The following is a 21,368-nucleotide window of genomic DNA, read 5'->3' as shown; positions in this document are numbered from 1 at the left end:
GACATAAATATAAGGGAGAAAGTGGCACAAGGCAAGCCCCAGAGGGGCATTTTATTGCCACTCCTATGGGTGACCACCATAAATGACCTATTACGGATGCTGACTGAGGACGGAACCAGCTATGCAGAAGGGCCGAAAGGGTCTTGCAGATGGCACACAACTGCGCAGACCTGGGGGTCTCAATGTTAACACATAGCATACTGAAATCTTTCTGTTCCCGGGAAGGCGATAGTGGGCCAATTTGACGCACTACTTTTCCTCAATAGATCAATTTCGATATCTGACGAGGTCAAATACTTAGGTGATATTTATTTATTTATTATTTTATTAATATCCTAACAGACTAAGATGACTTAAGTAAGAAATGTTTAAATCTTAATGTATAATGAAATTAAGAATTATGGATTTGAAAAAAAATTTATATATAATTGATATGAAAATTTCTTTTGATTTGCTAATATCAATGCATGGTTTGATTCTCTTTGAAACTTGATATTGGCAGAATTTACATTTAAAAAAGTACGAGTTAAAGACCCATTTCGAGCATATTTGGTGCAGTGGAACAGTATATTAAACAAATTTACAAGCTGTATGCTCCTTGGAGGAACAAATATTGGAACTAGGGACAAGAAATCTGGTGAATCAATTTCATTATGAAACAAGTCAAAAATAAAGCCAGCTGATTGAGTCTTACGACGGCATTCTAAAGATTGTAGCCCTAGAAATACAAATTTAGATCAATAGGGTGGCATCTCAACTGGAAATAATTTCCTGAGGGCAAACTTAGTAAACTTCTTTTTGAATATTTTCAATGCGAGCTGTATGTGTAACGCCCTGGGGATCCCAGACAATTGAAGTGAATTCCAGCTTAGATCTCACAAATGCCGTATAAATCAATTTAACGGTTTTAGGATTAGAAAACTCATACAAGCACATTTCCTTTTTATAAAAGCACGAACCTTGTAGGGTTCAAGAATAATGAGGTCTATTAGTGGAACAAATGATAATGATGTAGTAAATATAATGCCTAAATCATGAATGGTAGTTAGCTTTGTAAGATTGTAGTTACTTATTTTGAAAGTAGTCTGAATGGGATTACGCGATCTATAATAAGAAACGTGAAAGTATTTTGAAAGATTCAAAAATAGTTTATTGACATCGCATAGTCTGCAAATTCAATATTTCTTGCAGAGACTCCACGTTAGCATAGAATTTTAAATAATCCGCATATAAAAGGAAAATTGAATAGAAAAAACAGGAAGAGATGTCATTGATAAGCAAGTTAAAGAGCAACCCGAGGATGCTACCCTGTCTGAAAATAGGGCATTGACGCATACCCTTCGACGTTGACATTGCATACTCTGTTGGTTAGGTATCAATGAATCCATTATAGGAACTTAGAATGGATACCTAGATGCTGCAGTTTTGGAAGTAAAATACTATGTGACACCTTATCAAAAGCCTTACTGAAGTCTGTGGAAATGACATCAACCTGTCTACTTCGCTCGAGTTCCGAAATACAGTAATCAGTAAAAAAAAGTTAGATTAAAAAAAACCCATGCTGGTGTGGGGAGATTGCAGCTTTGAAAATAAAAAAATAGGTTATTAAAAATTACGTGTACAAACACTGTAGAAACGCATTAGAGTTTTGAAATTGGTCTGTATCATGTGATATCACCTTTCCTACCATCATTGAAAACGGGTGTAATTGATGTCACCTCCCACTTGTCTATGAAAATACCTTGATCGAGAGATAGGTGAAATATATATGTAAAACAGGAACAATCCTGGAAGAGCATTTAAAAAAAAATACACATAAAAACCATCTCATTACTTTTACAGCTATTTTTAATTTTATTAATGGCTTCTAAGACATCATTCTCATAGATATAAATATTTGCTATATTAGCAGAATAATTTGAATGTGAAGGTGTTATATTTCATGTCGTAGGCTGGTCAAAATTAGATTGAAAATTGGCAAACCTGTTAACGACATCATAATCAGATTGTTGCGCAGATTTTTAGGCCTTTTGTGTACCAAGGGAGCTTATGGGGCTTAGCTCTCTTAAAAGGAACATTCATTTTTAGAACGTCTAAAATCTTTGTTTGAAATATATTGTAACAATTGAATTGTTCGCTAATGGGAAACATCGATACCCAATTTATTGATGCAAGCATTGAGTTCAGCACCATAAAAAATAGATGCGTTGCAATTGAAATCAAAACATTCAGATGAAGCATTTGGGATGTAGGAAAAACAATCTATTTCTACTTATGTAGGAACGTGATGAACATTTGGACGAGAGACTGGTATCAGACATTCGCATTCCTTGAATTTGTTATCGTGTGAAACAAAAATAAATCTAGAAACCGGCGCATATTATTAGCAATATGGTTAATTCGAATCAAACCCATGCTGAACAACGTATCGATGAAATTAATTTCAGACACTCAATTTATATTACTGGGCGTTAAAGAAACAATTGTCGTTCATCTTAGACCAACAAATACTAGATAAATTAAAGTCTCCCATTACGCATAAACAAATATCCGAACACATTCTCTCCTCCAACCAAACAATATTTGAAACATGTTAAAAATATATATTATCATGACTTCTTGAAGATATATATATATGATAATGATATTAAAATTGTTTGCTTAAATCCAATAACATAAAAAGCGATTTGATCCAAAAGACCATCACCAATATTACATGGATAAGATTTAAATTTGGATTTAACTGCTACAAGAACACCCACACCTCGGGAGAATCCTGTACGAAAAGCGTTTCTATCCTTCCGATATACATTAAACAAATTCAGATCGAAAAATTCAGCATCATAAAAATCCGAATTAATATATCAAAGTCATATTGGGACGTAAAATTCGCAATTTCATTGGCTTTTGTGCGAATACCTGGCATATTCCGATAAAACACTTTTAGATTATGTGCAGCATTTATCACTGAGGCAAGGGTTGTTCCTACTTTTTTCGAAAATTTTTAAACGGACATATTCCTATGTCAGTAGTCCACAACTTGGAGTTATAAATATCATTATATTGTAGCAACTGGATAATACACCCAGCTTAAAGTTAACACTTTTTAAGTCGCTTAGTACAGCATCTTTTATACCCTCCACCATAGGAGGGGGGTATACTAATTTCGTCATTCTGTTTGTAACTACTCGAAATATTCGTCTGATACCCCATAAAGTATATATATTCTTGATCGTCCTGACATTTTATGTCGATCTAGCCATGTCCGCTAACATTCGAAGGAGTAAAGCTAACCGCTTGAAAGTTTGTACAAATATTTCTTATTGGTGTAGGTCAGTTGGGATTGTAAATGGGCCATATCGGTCCATGTTTTGATATAGCTGCCATATAAACCGATCTTGGATCTTGACTTCTTGAGCATCTAGAGGGCGCAATTCTTATCCGATTGGAATGAAATTTTGCACGACGAGTTTTGTTATGATATCCAATCACTGTTCCAAGTATGGTTCAAATCGGTCCATAACCTAATATAACTGCCATATAAACCGATCTTGGGTCTTGACTTCTTGTTTTTACTAATTTAAAGCATTCCATATTTGCTTTATTTATGCTGGAGTTTGTAGCAATATAATTCATTATCTGATCGAAAGAAACAGTTGGCATGAACTTAGAGATATGAACCAATTTCTTGGTCGCCACTACTTTAGTCTTTGGTCGCCACTACTTTAACTTTAGGAACATTATCTTCGCCAAAAATAATTTTGCCCCGTTTTCTCCTATGTCTTTGAACAGTTTCTCAACCCATACCAGTTTGATGGTTCGGTTCGATCATTTCAGTACCATTATCTGCTGCATAATTATCACATGTGCTCATTGATGATACCGATAACTGGTATAATAAGACTTTGGACAATACCAACAACACCGCTGCTGCTGGTCTCAGAAAGTTGATTTGCTTGATGATTATGCAATTCTTTCCTTAGAGGTTTTTTGTTATTTTCCACCGCTTTTTTATCTCTTGCTCTTCCGCACTCAAGGAAGAGTTTATTAAGAATTTTAGCTCTCTTACTTCACTTGTCAAAGATGCAGTGTGATTAATCAAATCAGAAAAAACTGATAGGAAGTCATTGCAATCAAACACAATATTTGCATTTTTAACAAATAATTCGCCAATATTTGTATCGATGTTGGCACAAAATAAGTGTAACTTCGCTCTGCAAATGTGGCATGCTATGTACTTCGCGTTTAAAGCTTTGAAGCCTTAGCATAAGGAGTATTTGGGGAGAGATCCATTAGAAACACGTCAGAATGACAAGACCACAACTGACAGACTTTGATATCTTGGACAGGAAACTGAATTGGAAGTGTCACATTCAGGAACGTACCGAGAAGGCTCACAGATGTTGGACACTATGTAGCTCGAAATGGGGCCTGAATCCGAGGATAGTCCACTGGCTCTGCAGGAGCGTGATTCGACCAATACTTACTTACGCTTCAGTAGTTTGGTGAACTGCGATGGAGAGCAAGTGCAACGTAAGGATAATACAAATACGCCTTCTCTGAGGATAGCACGATCCGCATCGTTAGTTGTCGGGCCATAAGAGAGTAACTGGGAATGAGAAAGCAGACGATTTGGCATTAAAAAGGCCAGACATCTGCCGTCAATAAACTTGGTTAACCCGAAGCCTTTCGGGTCGACGCAATCCAAGTTACGGGCGTGGGCAACGAGTGCGCATGTAACCCTGTGGAACAACGAAACGGTCGGTGGGACAGCGAAAATCCTATCCAGATCCAGATCGTGAAAGGAAGTAAGAAGGAGGTCAGTATAGCTTTTGGTATTATAACGGGACACATAGGAATACGAACTCTCTTATGCAAAATCGGTGTGCAAGTGATAGCATGTTTAGGGCATGCGGGGAAGATGGTGAGACGTCATTGCCATGTCATTGCCCCTGAATTAACTTAGGGCGTAACATGGAAAACAATTTAGCATTTTGTAAGTAGCACGGAAGTCCTAACTTAGATTTTCTTTTTCCAGCTATTTTTTTTTATTATTTAGAGTGCATAACAAACCGATTACTGGCTTAGGTGTATGTCCATAGTGGCATGGAAATCGGTTGTGTCACGAAGAAATAGCGACTATTAGTCGATTTCAGGAAACTCAATAACAGAATAGTCAATGATACATTTCCATTAACAAGAATCGAGGATGTTTTGGATAAACTTTGTAGAGCCAAATATTTTTCGACAATGGATATGACGAGTTCATTCCACTAAATAATCCTGCAGAGCGACTTATAGAGACTTATATAGGTTATAGAGAAAGAACTCCTCCTCAAGCAACCAGCTGAGTAAATTTTTTTTATTTTTGTTTTGATTTTGCTGCGCTAATGACGCTACCATGCTATACATTAAGGAAATAACTTTTTTAAAGCTATATCTCTATAGCAGAAAGTTTGTAGTAGTCACTAACCACAGACACTTAGTTTCACACTTTACAAATCGAAATCCGTCCTCAGATGACAAAAATTCGCATGGATTTGTGTGATTACGATTTTGAGACTATCTATAAAAAAGGCTAAGATCCCCACAACACCCGAACGTGACAAGAAGATTCTTGCAATAACTCACAGATATTAAAAATGTAACAAAACTTAAATTTAATCTGCAGAAACAAACAAAAACACCAACAATTGCGATTGGAAAAGAATTAGTTAAAGCGTGTTACAGCGATAATTGAATGGGCACAAAGTTGACTTTGGAGAAGTTGGTAACAAAAACTCATAAAAATTGGATAAGAGGCCCAAAATTTAACAAGAATGATGATATATTAAAATTCATGACCATGGAAGAATACAAAACAGAACTCATCAATTACAGAAAGAAAAATTCTCAAATTTAAGAACTACACTGTAATATAAAACTTGAAGAAAATATGCAGGGGTTCCAGTGTACAAATTTTCTTTTGTTGGAGTCCATGGAAAACGAAAATACTTTTAATATTTCTGGGTCACTTCGTTAAGTGATTTTATGACGCTAAATGTAGAAAAAACGAATTTTCTACGACTCTTACCTTCTTTTTCGATGTCCTCACAGCTTCTGCAAAAGTCATTGCTGGCAACCTTCAGTCTGTCAGCATGTTTTCCTATTAGACAGTATCCTTTCATGACGGACCGAATGACCGAGACATCTGTTCTAGCCAATGACTATCTATCATTCGTTGTACTTAGGGACTGGCTCTGAAACTTAACTTACATGTCGCTAGAGGCATACCCACAGATTCCAGTATCCCTGGAATGTGTAGGGTAATTGCTAGTCTCGCAATCTCGTCCGCTTTACACTTCCCTCAGATATCTCCGTAGTCCGGCACCCAGAACAGGTGAATTTTGAACTGTTCAGCCATCTCGTTGAGATATCTGCGGTAGCCGAGGGAGGTTTTTGTGTTCAGAAATACGTTCCCTAGGGATTGAATGGCTGTCTGAGAAGATATATATGCTAATCATCATTATGACATTATGTCATAGCCATTCCACTACTTCCTTAATTGCAAGGATGTCCGCTTGATACACACTGCAATGGTCGGGTAACACCCCAAAGCCCACCTGGACGGTTAGTTTGGCATCATCCGTATAGAAGTATATGCAACTTTTGTTACCAGGGATATCATAGTTTCAATCGATTCTATCAGGAATAGTGGTCAGTACTTTTTATCCAAAAGCGGCTCAGGTAGGAACTGGATCTTCGGATATTGTATCATGGGCAACATAGTGTCCGTAGCCACCACATGGCCAATGTATTTCTTTTAAAGTTTCCCACTTTGTATTTCTCTTAAAGTGGTGGGAAACTTTACCCTAACCGCAATTGTCACGTCATCACCTTACGCGACCACTTTTACACGTTTTTCTCCAAAGACAATAATATATTGTTAATGGCTATATTCCAAAGAAGATCCACAGGTCCCAAGCCTGCCGTTATGCATCTTTTAGGAAGTAAGTTATTAATAAACTTTCTTACGGTAGAGTTGATGCCTAGAAGTTCCAACTCCTTCATGATTGACGTCGGTTTTACATTATAGAAAGGAACTTCAATGTCAAGAAATTGTACAATTGTATTGGGTTGCCTAAAAAGTAATTGCGGATTTTTTAAAAGAAAGTAAATGCATTTTTAATAAAACTTAGAATGAACTTTAATCAAATATATAATTGCCATTTTGTTCGAATACCTTTTGCGATCTTCCTGGCCAATTTAGTATTCCACGCTCATAGAATTTCTGGCCTTTATCTGCAAAAAACTGAACCAAGTGCTATTATCATTGCCGAAAGTTTTATCATTTAAGGAGTTCGAAATAAATGGTAGTCTGATGGTGCAAAGTCAGGGCTATATGGTGGATGCATCAAAAGTTCCCAGCCAAGCTCACTCAGTTTTTGGCGAGTGACCAAAGATGTGTGCGGTCTAGCGTTGTCCTGGTGGAATATGACACCTTTACGATTGACCAATTCTGGTCGCTTCTCCTTGATGGCTGTATTCAATTTGTCCAATTGTTGACAGTAAACATCCGAATTAATCGTTTGGTTTCTTGGAAGCAGCTCAAATATACCACACCCTTCCAATCCCACCAAACAGACAGCATAACCTTCTTTTGGTGGATATCAGCCTTTGAAGTGGTTTGAGCTGGTTTACCATGCTTGGACCATGATCGTTTTCGACTAACGTTGTTGTAAACAATCCATTTTTCATCTCCAGTTATGATTCGTTTTAAAAACGGATCGAATTCATTGAGTTTAAGGTGCATATCACAAGCGTTGATTCGGTTTGTCAAATGAATTTTTTTCAATACATGTGGTACCCATATTAAAATTGACGCCAAACAAACAAATGTAAACAAAATTTCGCGCACATTTTTTCTAAAGCAAGCTAAAAGTAACAGCTGATAACTGACAGAAGAAAGAATGCAATTACAGAGTCACAAGCCGTTGAAAAAATTTGTCAACGCCGACTATATTACTTCTATATTATCGACAATTACTTTTTGGGCAACCCAATATATTTCTTGACAGCGAGAGAACCCTCTATGTGGACGACTAGGTCGTGAAGGGCTGTTTCAGTGGATTTGCCTTTAATATATACATGCTGCTACCGCGACAGGCGATCTTCAGGAATTTTTGCCCTAAGAATGTTTCTATCAGCCTCTCAAGAGCCTTCAACATAAAGGATATAGGACGAAAATCTTTCGCCTTCGTGTGGTAGGGTTTTCCTGCTTTTGGAATGAAAAGGAATTTCGTGTCCCTCCATCCCACAGGTATATATGACATTCTGATACAAGCAGAGCATATCTTCCTGAACAAGGGAACCAGTCTATCAGACACAGCTTGTAATTTTCCGGGATCAACGAGTAGTTCTAGTTTTCCTCACTAGACATTGTTCATACATTCTTTGACTTCTAAACAAACCCCACCGCAATAGGTCTCGAGGACAGAATATTCCTTAGCCCAGAGGCCTCAGATGTATCCTCAACGGAGCTGCAGAATATTACCCAGGATTTTTTCAGAGCCTTTCTCAGCTCACCCTTATATTTTCTTAACTCAGCCTAATAGATGTCCCAATCATGTGGTGCTCTTGTGGCTTTTTTTCTGTTGAAGAGTTTCTGCAGTCCTTCCTTAGACCAACCAGCTCTGGGGTCCACCATGGCGGTCCCTGTTTGCACCTTGGCTTGGCACTAGGACATGCTGATACAAGCGAGTCATTCAGGGCTTTCGTGATCCGATTGACCACTATGTCTATACCCTCCGCATTTTCCTCTTAAAGGCGACATCTCTGCCATATATAGGGAAGCCAGCCAGCAATGAGACTTGTTTATTTCAAGGCTGGCTACTACTAAATCTTCAGTGCTTACCGACGGATGAAGAAAAACATTTAGACAATTCTTTGCGAGAATACAGGCTCTGTGTCTCCCATTCCCCGTACCCTTGAGTAGTTCCAATCCCGGAATTCTTAGTCCAAGAACCATTCCTCCACATACCCATGGCTCCTGGATAAGAACCACGTCAAATCCCCCTGCCATGGTCGATAGTTCCTCAGGCAAGTGTTCATCAACAACTGCAGAGTCGTCTCCTGGGGAATAAAGCTGCATCACCGCTTCTATAGACCTTCAGTTTCAACTTGTTGAATCCGTAGGATACAACAACCCCGGTTTGTTTTGCGCTCTAAATACTAAGAAAGTAATCTTGAAAAAGAAATTCTATGTTAGAAATTCCGTGCATCTTACAAAACCCTGAACTGTTTTCCATGCCACGCCCCTATGTTAGTTCATGTCTGGTATTGTGTCCTCACCCAAGTGCCGGTATCTGTTAGCCGCGAAAGCCGGGCAATAACATAGGAAATGCTCCAACGTCTCATCATCTTCCCCGCAAGCACTACACATGCTATCAATTGCCGCACTGATTTTACATAACTGACCGTTGTTATACCGGTATCTGTTAGCCGCGAAAGCCGGGCAATAACATAGGAAATGCTCCAACGTCTCATCATCTTCCCCGCAAGCACTACACATGCTATCAATTGCCGCACTGATTTTACATAACTGACCGTTGTTATACCGAAAGCAATACTGACCTACTTCTTTCTTCCTTTCAGTAATAGCCTCGTCTGCTCATGATCTGGGTCCCTCAAAAGATTTTCGCCGTCCTACCGACCATTTCGCTGTTCCACATTCCCATTTGCCGCCCACCCTCTTAACTCGGACTGCGTCGAACCAAAAGGCTTCGTGTTAACCAAGTTTATTGACGGCAGTCCTCTGACCTTTACCGCCAAATCGTCTGCCCTTTCATTTCCCCTTACTCCGTTATGACCCGACACTCAAACGATGCGGATTTTGCCATCCTTAGAAAAGGTGTTAATCTCCTTCTTACATTCCAAGACTGCTCGGGATCTTACCGTCCTGGTTGTTATTGCCCTTATGGCAATTTTACTGTCCGTAAAGATGTTCTTTCTCGATGTCCACGCGTTGACACCACACCACATCAAGGATTCTGCGATCGTGATTTCCGCCTGCAGGACCGTATTATGGTCAGGCAGTCTAAAACAGATCTCAGTTCCTGTGCTCTCAATGAAGACCCCAGGCCCACTCTATCCTCTAGCTTTGCCCCATCCGCGTAACACGATCTTTAATATGACAATACTAGGGTGCTGCTGGTAGCAGTGCCTTGCATTCGACCTTACGACACGTCTCAGATATTCGCTCGGAAACCTCTTCCCTTCCTTCCAGGTTTTCTATCATCGCCGCGATTACACCGCGATGGTATGATCCATTCTCCCATCGCCTTAAGTCCCATAGCCTGTATGTTTATGCACCGGATACCTAGAATAGTCTCCAGTGCCCTAGTGGGAGTGGTCCTCATCGCTCCGCCTATGCCTAACATATTCTCTGAACCTGTTGTATTATCCTAACGTTGCACTTTTTCTCCATAGCAGTCCACCAAACTGCTGAGGCGTAAGTAAGTATTGGTCTAATCATGCTTCTGTAGACCCAGTGGACTATTCTCGGATTCAGGCCCCATTTCGAACCTACGGCCCGTCTACATAGTGCCCAACATCTGTGAGCCTTCTCAGTACGCTCCTGAATGTGACACTTCCAAATCAGTTTCCTGTCCAAGATCACACCTTAGTATTGACCTTGTCAGATATCGAAATTGTTGTATTGAGGAAACGTGGTGCTTCAATTTGCACACCTTCGACTTCCTCAGATTATGATCTTCTCTGGGTTAACATTGAGACCCCCAGGTCTAGCCCAGTCATGTGCCATCCACTAAACGTTTTCGGCTTTTCTGCATAGCTCGTTCGGATCCTTACTCTATAGAAGTATTATAACACCGACGGTTACAAATCCCTCCTCAGTAAGCATCCGTAATAAATCATTAATGGTGGTCACCCATAGGAGTGGCGATAAAATACCCTCCTGTGGCGTGCCTTGTACCACTCTCTCCCTTATATTTATGTCATGGGACACCCAATTGACCCACCGGTTCCTTAGCATATGGTTTATCCATTTTCTAAGACCAAGTCCACCCGATACTGTTCTAAGGATTGAATAAGAGTGTCGGTCCGCACATTGTTAAAATCCCACTGGTACCTTTATTGTATTCCTTGAGCCGTGTTTACGACTTGCTTTGTTATAAAGTCTGCGCACCTCTTTCCCAATATTGGGAATCTCTCCGGTCATCCATTTTTCTTGGGCTGATTTCCTTTCTCGAAGAGGATAACTATCTTAGAAAGACTCCACTAGTACAAGGACATCCTGTTGAGATTGTCGTCAATGTCTTCTATGCTTGGACAATATAAATTATCTTGCCCATGTTTTCTTCTGAGTAGTCCTCCGAATTTTGGGCAGTTGGTTCTCAACTTATTACTGAGATTCCGCGGATTATCGGATTCCGCGTGGGTCGTGCTATTCTAAACCTAATATAGCGATGGTCAGAGAAGGAGTGCTCCTTGGACTCTCTAATCCTGAACCTCATCGATTAGATTTTCCAAATATATTGTCACATCAAAAACCCCCTCCCCTATCCTATTAACAAAGATAGTGGTGTTACCAATATAAAGTGTTATTAGGTCGTTAAAATTTAAGATTTCTGCCAGGGCTTGGCCCTCTTATTAATGTTGGTACTACCCCACGAAATGTGGTGAGAGTTCGCATCGCACCCTATTAGTACCTCATCTCCTGTCTGTTTTGCCTTCCTCACTAGCCGGTGCAGCTCCGACGAGGTTGGCGTGTCGGAGAGTTAAAAGATAAACTGATGCCAGGTATGATCCACCGTCTCCCTGCCTCATCACTGTTTCAACCTAACCTATGACAAATAACGCGGATCCTCGGATGAGTACCAGAGTTAGCATAATATAGTTGGTAGTTGATTTGGTTTAGTCTAGAAACTTCATCCGGGTCGTTCATGGGTCCAGAATTAAGACAATATGAAACTTGCCCTCGCTGATTTTCTCCATCAGATCGTGTGTACCTGTCTCGCTCCGGTGGAGATTTATCTGGATAACCTCAATCATTGGTCCTCCATTTAATGGGATTCCTGTGAGTGGATGATGATCTCAACGCCCGTTCCTTGCTCATTAGGCTGTATTAAGATTCCTTTCACTACACTGCCTGCTGTATTCGTAATAGGTTCTTTGTCTATCCTAGTCTCCAGATTCTTTATAAAGTCGGTAATGGTTCCATCGTGGGATCCCTGTTCATTAGGCTGTATTGAATTTCCCGTCCTTGTACTGCCTGTTATATCAATCAATGTTATATTCTAAATCTTAAGGAAATGAGCTTATTGGGTGGTTCCATCTATGATGGTTCCATTGTCTTCTCCCTATTTGTTAGGCTGTATTGAGATTTATGTCGCTGTGCTGTCTGATGTTTCAATATTAGGGTATTCACCTATCCTAGTCTTGCGAAACTTGAAGTCGGTGATGGGTCCGTCGTCAGATCCCTGTTCTTTAGACTGTGTTGGGTCTCTCGCCCTGTACTGCCTGTTGTTTTAGTATTAGGATCTTTGCTTATCCTAGTCTTCTCAATAATGAGAGAGACGTTTATTGTTGTGTAGTAGGCCCCCTGTTCGTTAGGCGGTATTGAGTGTCCTGCCACTGCACCGCCTCATGGCTTAATTTTGAGGTTATTTGACCTTGATGAAGACCGTCGTCTTTGTGTGCTGTGGGATGTCCATCTTTCTCATAATGTCGAGCTTTGCGCCCCAGGAAGTGTGGATACTTCCACCGAGCTTTTTGACGGTATCAATACATTCCGCCAACGCAAAGGGCAGCGTTAAGATGTCCCCTTTATACTCACAGCTCATAATTCGTATGGGTGGACCCCCTTCAGAGTTCAATACATGTTCGAAAACCCGTTCGTTTACCAGATGCTTCATTTGGGACCGATGATCTGGTGGATTCCTACCAGATGCACTGCCGATATCGATGACTGCATTAATCATCTCATCTCAGTTGTGCTTCCGTGCCACTTTGGCGTAAGATGACGGCTCCTTACCTTTTTTAAAGACCTTCTTCCATTTCCGTGATTGCTGCGGCGTCCTTTTGGAAGTCACAGTTCTCTAGGAAGACTCTGGGTTTTAGCAGTGTTATTCTCCCAGCGATCTGATACTCTTTCCAGCTTCCGTATAAGTGCTTTGAATGCTTTCCAGCATTCTGCACTTTCGCCCGATTGCACTGCCGGTGCATATTCCTCTGTCTCCTTTATCGTGCCCCGGATCGCTTGCTCGGTATTCCACGGATATCCACGCGATCACGGAATGCGTGAAGTGGTGTGGTGCTAACGCGACCACATGGAGTGTGAATATATTTACGGACAATAAAATTGCCATAAGGGCAGTAACAACCAGGACGGTAAAATCACGAACATGCTTGGAGAGTAAGAAGCTGATTAACGCCTTCTCTGAGAATGGCACGATCCGCATCGTTTGGGTGTTGGGCCATAGCGGAGTAAGGGGGAATGAAAAAGCAGACGATTTGGGAGTGAAGGTCAGAGCACTGCCGTCAATAAACTTGGTTGGCTCAAAGCTTTGCAGGTCGACGCAGCCCGAGTTAAGAGCGTGGGCTACGAACGTGCATGTAACACTGTGGAACAGCGAACTGATCGAAAATCCTATGGGGAGATCCGGATTGTGAGAAGACGAGGCTATTACTGAAAGCAAGCAGCCAGGAGGTTAGCAAAGCTTTCGGTATCAAGAGAGGACACATTAGATCATACTTCCCCTTAAACACATGGAAAATATGATCTTAAACGATCTTAAAGCCTCCAAAAAATTATATACCGGCCAAAAAGTTATATACCGGCATGGCAATATAGGGCTCAAGAAGCTAAAGAAGGCGCAGCGGAGCATCGCCGGTTCCACTAGTACCGCATAAATAAAACAATGCCACATAGCCAATACCACAAACGACACAAACATAAACTTAGAAAATGGGATAGAAACACCTTTAGCATTTTAATCATAAATGCAAAAACGCTGCAAAAACTTGCAGCTGGAATTTTACATGTAGCATCTTGAGATCACCATTGACATTGAAGTAAAGCAACAGTGGGTAGCAGTTTAGGGGAAACATATCGTTAACCTTACTTGAAGCTATATTTTACTAGTGAGATAACATTACAAAACATACAAATAAAACACTAAGTTTAAAAAACCTTAACAACAACTTAAACAAAACCACATAAAAATTATGTTGATACCTTTGAACAGTTTTGTACTGTAGTTTTGGGGAAGGTCAACAAACCATGGACATTTGTGTGTAGTATGTATACCAAGAGATAATAATGTGTGTAATAAAACCATAGATCATAAAATGAGCACGCTTAGGGACACTAATATGGAAATAAACATTGAGTAGCATTGCTTGTCTTTTAGTGATCTTTGTTGTCCTTAAGAGTGCATGTTCGAGTATTTCGTCTAATGCAGGTACATAGTTGACTATGTGAAATACCCTGTGTGTTGATATAGGCTACATGTGTTTTGTATTTGTTGTCCTTAGTTATTAAGCGTTTTATATATTGTAGGATTTTTTTTATTTTTTTTTTTCAATTTTCAATTTCATCTTTATTGGTTCATTATTATGTTCATATTTACAAAGCAGAGTTACGAGATCTTATCTTTTGGATATTACTGCATATAAGACTTAGGATCAAAGATATTAAATTACAATAGCACAGTTAAGATAATGAGTTTAAAGGAAAAATAAGGGGGAAAACCTTTCTATGAAATTCACACAATTGGAAGAAAATATATACATACTCAAAAATATAATAAAAATACTCAAGGTAAGCATACGATTTCCATGTGTTAATTAAAAGGGAGAAAAAAGAAAAGACCGTAAATTTATGTTAATTCGTCGCATGACCTTATCAATTGATAAGTTGATTATTTTACTTTGTTGAAATAATTATCATTAAGTCTATCGACAAATGTATCCAGTTTTTCGTAGCCTGTTTCGTCATGAAGTAGCGCCGTAGAGTACCTCCAGTGCCTCCTATTTATGATTTTTAAACATTTGTTTTGCAAAATTTGCAGTTTTTTCCAGTGCAGTCCTATACCAAACAGGACATCCGTTAGTAAGAGAGGGCCTTATTACATCTTGAATAAAAGATTTTTGTTAGCATAGTTAAGTGTGGACTTCTTGTGGATTAAAGGCCTCAGTGAACGAATCGTTCTTAATGTTTTTTTGCAGACTTCATCGATGTGCTTTCCAAAGATAAGTTTTTTATCGAGCGTAACTCCCAAATATTTAACGCTGTCAGCAATATCAATTCTTTCAGTACCGAAGTTAAGTTTTCTGATAGGCAATCTTTTAGGAGACTTGTTAAAAGGAAAAATAATGGCCTGGGTTTTATTCGGGTTAATCTTAATTTTCCATTTTGAAAAGTATTTATTACAAGCCAGCAACCCGGTTTCCATTTTTTAAAAGAAGTGCAGTTGTTAACTTGCTTGTAGTTATTAACGCTTATCATCTGCGTAGTATGCTGTTTTCATGAAAGAAGGCGCTTTAAAGTCAGCAGTGTAGATGGAATAGAGCAAGGGAGATAGCACTGATCCTTGAGGTAAGCCTGTATTGAACAATTTTGGGGAAGATCGGGATTGGTTTACGGTTACAATAAAAGATCTTGATTCCAAGAAGTCCAAAATAATTTTGCATAAGTATTTAGGCACATCATTTTTTAGCAACTTGTGGATTAGACCATTATGCCAAATTGTGTCAAAAGCCTTCTCTATGTCCAGTAAAACAAGGCCAGTAGAACGTCTCATTTGTTTGTTATTTTCGATTATTTTCTTAATTCTGTGAACTTGGTGGACTGCACTATGTTCCTTTTTGAACCCAAACTGCGCAGGAGAGATTAAGGAGTTTACTGTGGCAAATTCGTACAGCCTAGAGTGAATGATTTTTTCAAATAACTTAGATATATTACTAAATAGGCTGATTGGCCTATAACTGGAAGGATCAGAAGAAGGTTTATTAGGTTTTGGAATCGCAATTACTTTGTCTACTTTAAAGCTTTGAGGGAAGTAGTTAAAACGGAGACAACTGTTAAATATAGTTACTATCACCTTCAAAGCCTTCTCAGGAAGACGCTTGAGCAACAGATTTGAGATTTCATCAAAACCCGGGGATTTTGAAGACTTTAAATTCGCAATTAAGTCAGAAATTTCTGAAATAGAAGTGGGTAGAATCAATTCTGCAAACGGGCTTTCGAGTTTGAATCGGGAGATTTCTGAGTTGATCGAAGCATCTATGGAGTGTTTATATCCCACGGTTATATAATTGGATTTGGAGAAAACATCAGCTAATAGATCAGCTTTCCCAGAATCTGTTATGATTTTGCTGCTGCCATGAATAAGAGCCGGGAGGACATTTTTTCCTTTATCACGGAGGCTTCTGCTGATCTTCCAGAATGATTTATCCCCTGGTTTCATGTTCAAGAGCAGATTCGACCATTCTCTGTTCCGTTAAATATTAATTTTTTTGTCAATAATTTTGCCAAGCAATTTTACACACTGCTCATAATGAATTTGTTCAGTTACGTCATTGGTGCGTTGGCTCTTCCTTTTGTACGATCTTCTTGCCCTGATAAACCGAATTATGTCCTCAGACATTTTGTAGTTATGAGAACGGTTAACCTTAGGGATCGAAATATTTCTGGCCTCCAAAATTAAAGAAGTAATATTATCAATCTCTTTATCTACAGCAGCTTTGTTATGCAGTATTTCGGTACGAATTTCGATTCTGTTGTCCAGAAATGATTTGAAAGTATCCCAATCGGCGAGTTTGTAGTTAAAAAAGGTACTATCTATTGTTCCTATCTGGGCCTGATCGATGGAGCATATGACTGGTCGATGACCCGAAGGTATTTCAAAATCAAGAACTCTTGTCGAAAAATCGAGAGAAGAGTTGGATAAAATTAAATCTTTGGTAGATGGTCTCCGAGTTTGTTGATATGGAAAGAATGTTGGCGAGTTAGGATGCAGAATAAAAAAATTAAAGCAACTATGCAAATTAAAAAGTTTTTTACCCGCTGTATTATTTACTGCACAATTCCAGGAAGAATGTTTAGCGTTCAAATCACCAAGGATAATAAATTCGCTATTGATAGATGTCAGTTTGACAATATCATTTTCAAAGCTTGCAGTATAATTCGGCGAATATGCTGAGCAAACGACGATAGATCTATTATTTACCGAAATCTCAATAGATATATTCTCAATCGTATCTGTGGGGCAGATCGGTAGGAGTTTATGGTGAAGGTTTCTGCGAACAGCCAGAGCGACGCTTCCACCAGATGAATTCGTTCTATCATTACGATACAGAATGTAATTTTTAAAAAATAGTTTGTGAGAGTTGTTTAGGTACGTCTCGTTCAACGACGCAATGCTTATATTTTCTTTTTCTAAAACATATTCTGGTTGTTTTTGACTAGACGGGTTAGAAATGCCATTGGCATTCCAATGAAATAAGTTTATATGTGCAAACGAATTATAATTCATAGGCATATCTAACCATCGACATCACGTCTTGCATTTGTTCAATCTTTGAAGTACATCTTTTTATGTTTCCAAAGTTGACGTAAAAATTTCAAATAAATCGTTAATGCTGAACAACGAATTATTGCCACGCATACAGCCAGCATACGAACCACTGTTTGACAAATGGTTGTTGTTATTGTTGTTGTTGAAGCTGACACTGTTGGTAGGTTGACCGTTTGGTTGATGGGTAGATTTAATTACAGTTGAGTGACGGACATTCCTTGATGTTGCATTCGCTCTCGCCTCAAGGTAATGAGCACGCAGAGGGCAATTGATGTCGTTTGCTGAGTGATCGGTTCTTTCCTTCCCATGCTTCTTACAATTGAAACATGTGAAGACGGCTGGACGTTTGTTGTTGTTGTTGAGCGGGCATTGATTTGTGTGATGTTGGTTGGCACAGATCATACATGCTGGAAGTCGATGGCAATGTTCGCCACCGTGACCATACATCAAACAGTTCCAACATTGTGTAGGCTTATCGTTTTTCTTTTGCTTATATTTTCTCCAAGAGATAACAACATTAGCAATAGTTTTTATATTTTTGAGTGAGTTAGGAATGAAATTCTTTCTCACAAATTGAACTTTATACACAGCATTGTTCACCGAACTGGTTGTTGTCTCCGCGACAGATGAAGGGATAACATTATAACTTTTTAACTCATCAATCATTTCTGATGTTTCAATTTTGGGAAGGCCGTAAAGAAAGACCGTAAACAGTTTGTTTTCTTTTGAATTAAACGAATGAAATTCAAATTTTTTCTCTTTAGAGTCTTTTTGCAAACTTCTAAGTTTCCTAGGCTAACAGGAAAAAGCTAAGTGCCAATCGAGGTGGATTTGTAAGTACAATCCATACCGAAAAGTTGCCACAGGGCTTGCAGAGAAGTTTTGGAATCCACAATCAAAGGTGGAGGTTTAGGCTGTTTTGCATTGGTGATGTTTGTTTCACCTGATATTTCCATGTCGTTTTCATTAACCAAAACGCGAAATCTGTTGGATGTTGACGCCCAATTGAGAAGCGAATGGGCAGGTATCGGTCTAGTCATTTTTTGACTTTTTAATATGCTAGGAGGTCTTCCCCTCCTCCCTTTTGTTTTGGCCCCTGGGGCCATCGCGAAAGTTCTCAGATGCTTTGTAACTTTAATATACGAGAGAGTTCAATGAGAGCACGAAAAGTTACAAAACAACCGACTTGAATGCTGCATAATGTGATGGTAGAGCGAAAGATGTTCAACCGCTTGAAACTTAGAGACAACCGAGCACTTTGACAGTTTCTAATTTAAATTAAATGAGTTCACTTTGTCAACAGAGACACTTGTTTTTGCCTTCCACGCAGTTCGATGTACGGCAGGAGTCACGCACAACCTTCTTTTAAATATTCATTCTAAATTTTTCCAATATAAGTTAGATTTATTTTTTTTATTAATATGATGTTTTCACTTCACCTTTGCACTTAATTCACGTCTGAAACCAAGTAACTACATCTTCTCTCTTTTAGTGCTATTCTTAAGAGTTAAGAGTTCATGTATACATATTTGGTACCAAATATTAGACTTTCATATTTCGAATTTTGGTCAATGGCAGCGAGCACTGTGCACCGTGATCAACCTCGATTCTTTTTATTCAGCAATTGATTCCATGACCGTTGGTTCCCAGAAGTAGTTTTTATATGAATATACTTACATAGCCCCGTTTACAACATAAGAGACGTTATCATGTTTTTGATATACAATAGATAACGGCCGCAAGTTTGTACTGTTTCCATTTCCACCACTGTCAAGTATATGAACACGTTTTTACGCAGACAAATCGTATTAAACATTTTATTAAATTAAAATTCATACACTCGGATATTGTCCGGTTGCAGACCGAAGGGTTGTCTGTTTCTATTACAAATAGAAAAACAAAAACCCCTATTTTTAAAGTTAGGCAGATAAACTGTGTTTGTTTTGTAATAGCATTTGTATGAATTATTTCAGGACTGAATAAATTTAGCGCAAAACGTGTGATTTAGTTAAAACAAATATTTTTTAATGGCGGCAATATTTTAAGTATAAAGCTAAACATGACTTTTGTCGCGGTGACAGGAATGCAAATGGGCGTTGTCTTCTTTGTCTGGTATTAAATTGATACCAAATGGTATTAAAAATATTTGCCAATAACACGAATATAATAATACCAGCCGGTATTGGTAAAGTACCGTCCTTTTTTATCAGTGTAAATCAGTGCTTTTCTCAAATATTTTTAAAATTAACACACCAACATCGCTATATTGCATGATGGTTGTTTCGGCATTGCAGCCTATTACAGCGCTTTTCTTCAGTCGTCATGGCAGGATGTTGCGTTGATGATTGAATACCGAGGCAATGCATTTGTTTGCGACAGATGGCATTAATAGCAATAAATATTACATTTGCAGGCCTTTATTATTTATGCAACTACTGTTTATTTTTCAGATTCTGTACTCATTTCTCTCTGTTGGTTGGGGTCTCATCTCAGATATCGATATCGAAAGTGAACGTTTGAGGCCGTTAGGATATCAAAGATTTACAATTTGGACATTACATCGCTTGCTTAATCTTAGAACATATCGTGGCCGAATATCATATATACCAAAAACAGAAAACAATTCAGATTCCGGACCGCTATCCAAAGTTGCAACAATAAGCTCAAGTAGTTTGCAAAACAAATGGAGCTGTAACTTACATACATCAACATTAACAAAAAACTATGAATCAAACGACCATATTAGCGTTGCGGACTTTGAAGATTTGATATCCATAGAGACTTTACCTGATCAGTCTTTTCGTTCACAATGCGGTAGCTGGTTATCAACTAATTCAAGAAAAAGTGCATATTATTCCGTAGCAGAAAGTGTATATCATAGCATACCAGATATCAGTGAATACAATGATGGGAATTCTGAAAAAGTGATTTATGGAAAAGAAAATTTACATAAAACTTGTATGGACAAAAAAACAACAACAAATCCGCTCCATTGCTCTGAAAAGTGGGTTGTTGAGGATGGTGAGTTCGTTATGATTCACGCTGCATATCAAACTCATCTCGGAAGGGACTGCCACTTCGCTCCGCATTCATCTCTAAATGATGGCACCATACATTTGGTGATAATACATGGAGGTATAAGTAGATCACAACTGTTTACATTTTTAATGAACATGAGTTCCGGTACTCATTTGCCAACCGAGAACACTGATTACATAAAGTTTGTTCGAGTTGAAGCTTTTAATTTGGATCCCCACGAGAATAATGGTATATTAACAGTGGATGGCGAACGTGTCAAAAACGGTCCATTGCAAGCCAGAATTATTCCCGGAGCAATAAATGTAATGATTCCCAAAAATACAAATTGACAGAAAAAACACCAATCAATAAAGAATGGAGAGATGGTTTTATATGTAAGCGTTTCCCTTAAGTATCATTTGGATAGTATTTATAACGGTAATATTACTTGGTTTATTATTTTCTATTAAAAAAACACACAAAAATCGAATAATTTAAAAACCTGTTTATCACTATCAGGTCCGGCAACAAAAACCTCTTGATTCCACTTTTCGATTTCTTGTGAAATCAATCGATTAGGTTCGGAGAAAGTATCAAAGCATTTTTTGAGTGGTCATGTAAAGTGGGTTATCGAAACCTTTGAAGTATCTTGGATTCTTTTTTGTTTAAGCCTTGTACTATTTTCATTCGCAGCGAAAATGCCTATTAAATGATTGCGAAATCCGACGGACTCTATTCCTCGCCAGAACACAAACAAAAGCGAAACAACAA

At 38.7% G+C, this 21,368-nt stretch overlaps 1 protein-coding gene across 1 annotated transcript in view; it reads left to right on the top strand.

Moving 5' to 3' along the window:
• The window catches only part of LOC106092721 (sphingosine kinase 2), a 196,652-nt gene extending 175,663 nt beyond the window's left edge, over positions 1-20,989 (top strand). The window contains exon 3 of the mRNA XM_059371010.1: positions 20,030-20,989. Within this exon, the coding sequence (XP_059226993.1) occupies positions 20,030-20,947 (918 nt within the window). The 3' untranslated portion in view covers positions 20,948-20,989. The remainder of the gene's footprint in view (positions 1-20,029) is intronic.
• Positions 20,990-21,368: the final 379 nt, after the last annotated feature.

The sequence above is a fragment of the Stomoxys calcitrans genome, chromosome 1 (assembly GCF_963082655.1).
Source record: "Stomoxys calcitrans chromosome 1, idStoCalc2.1, whole genome shotgun sequence".
NCBI classification, from domain to species: Eukaryota; Metazoa; Arthropoda; class Insecta; order Diptera; family Muscidae; genus Stomoxys; species Stomoxys calcitrans.
This window is presented reverse-complemented; position numbering and strand designations above follow the sequence as displayed.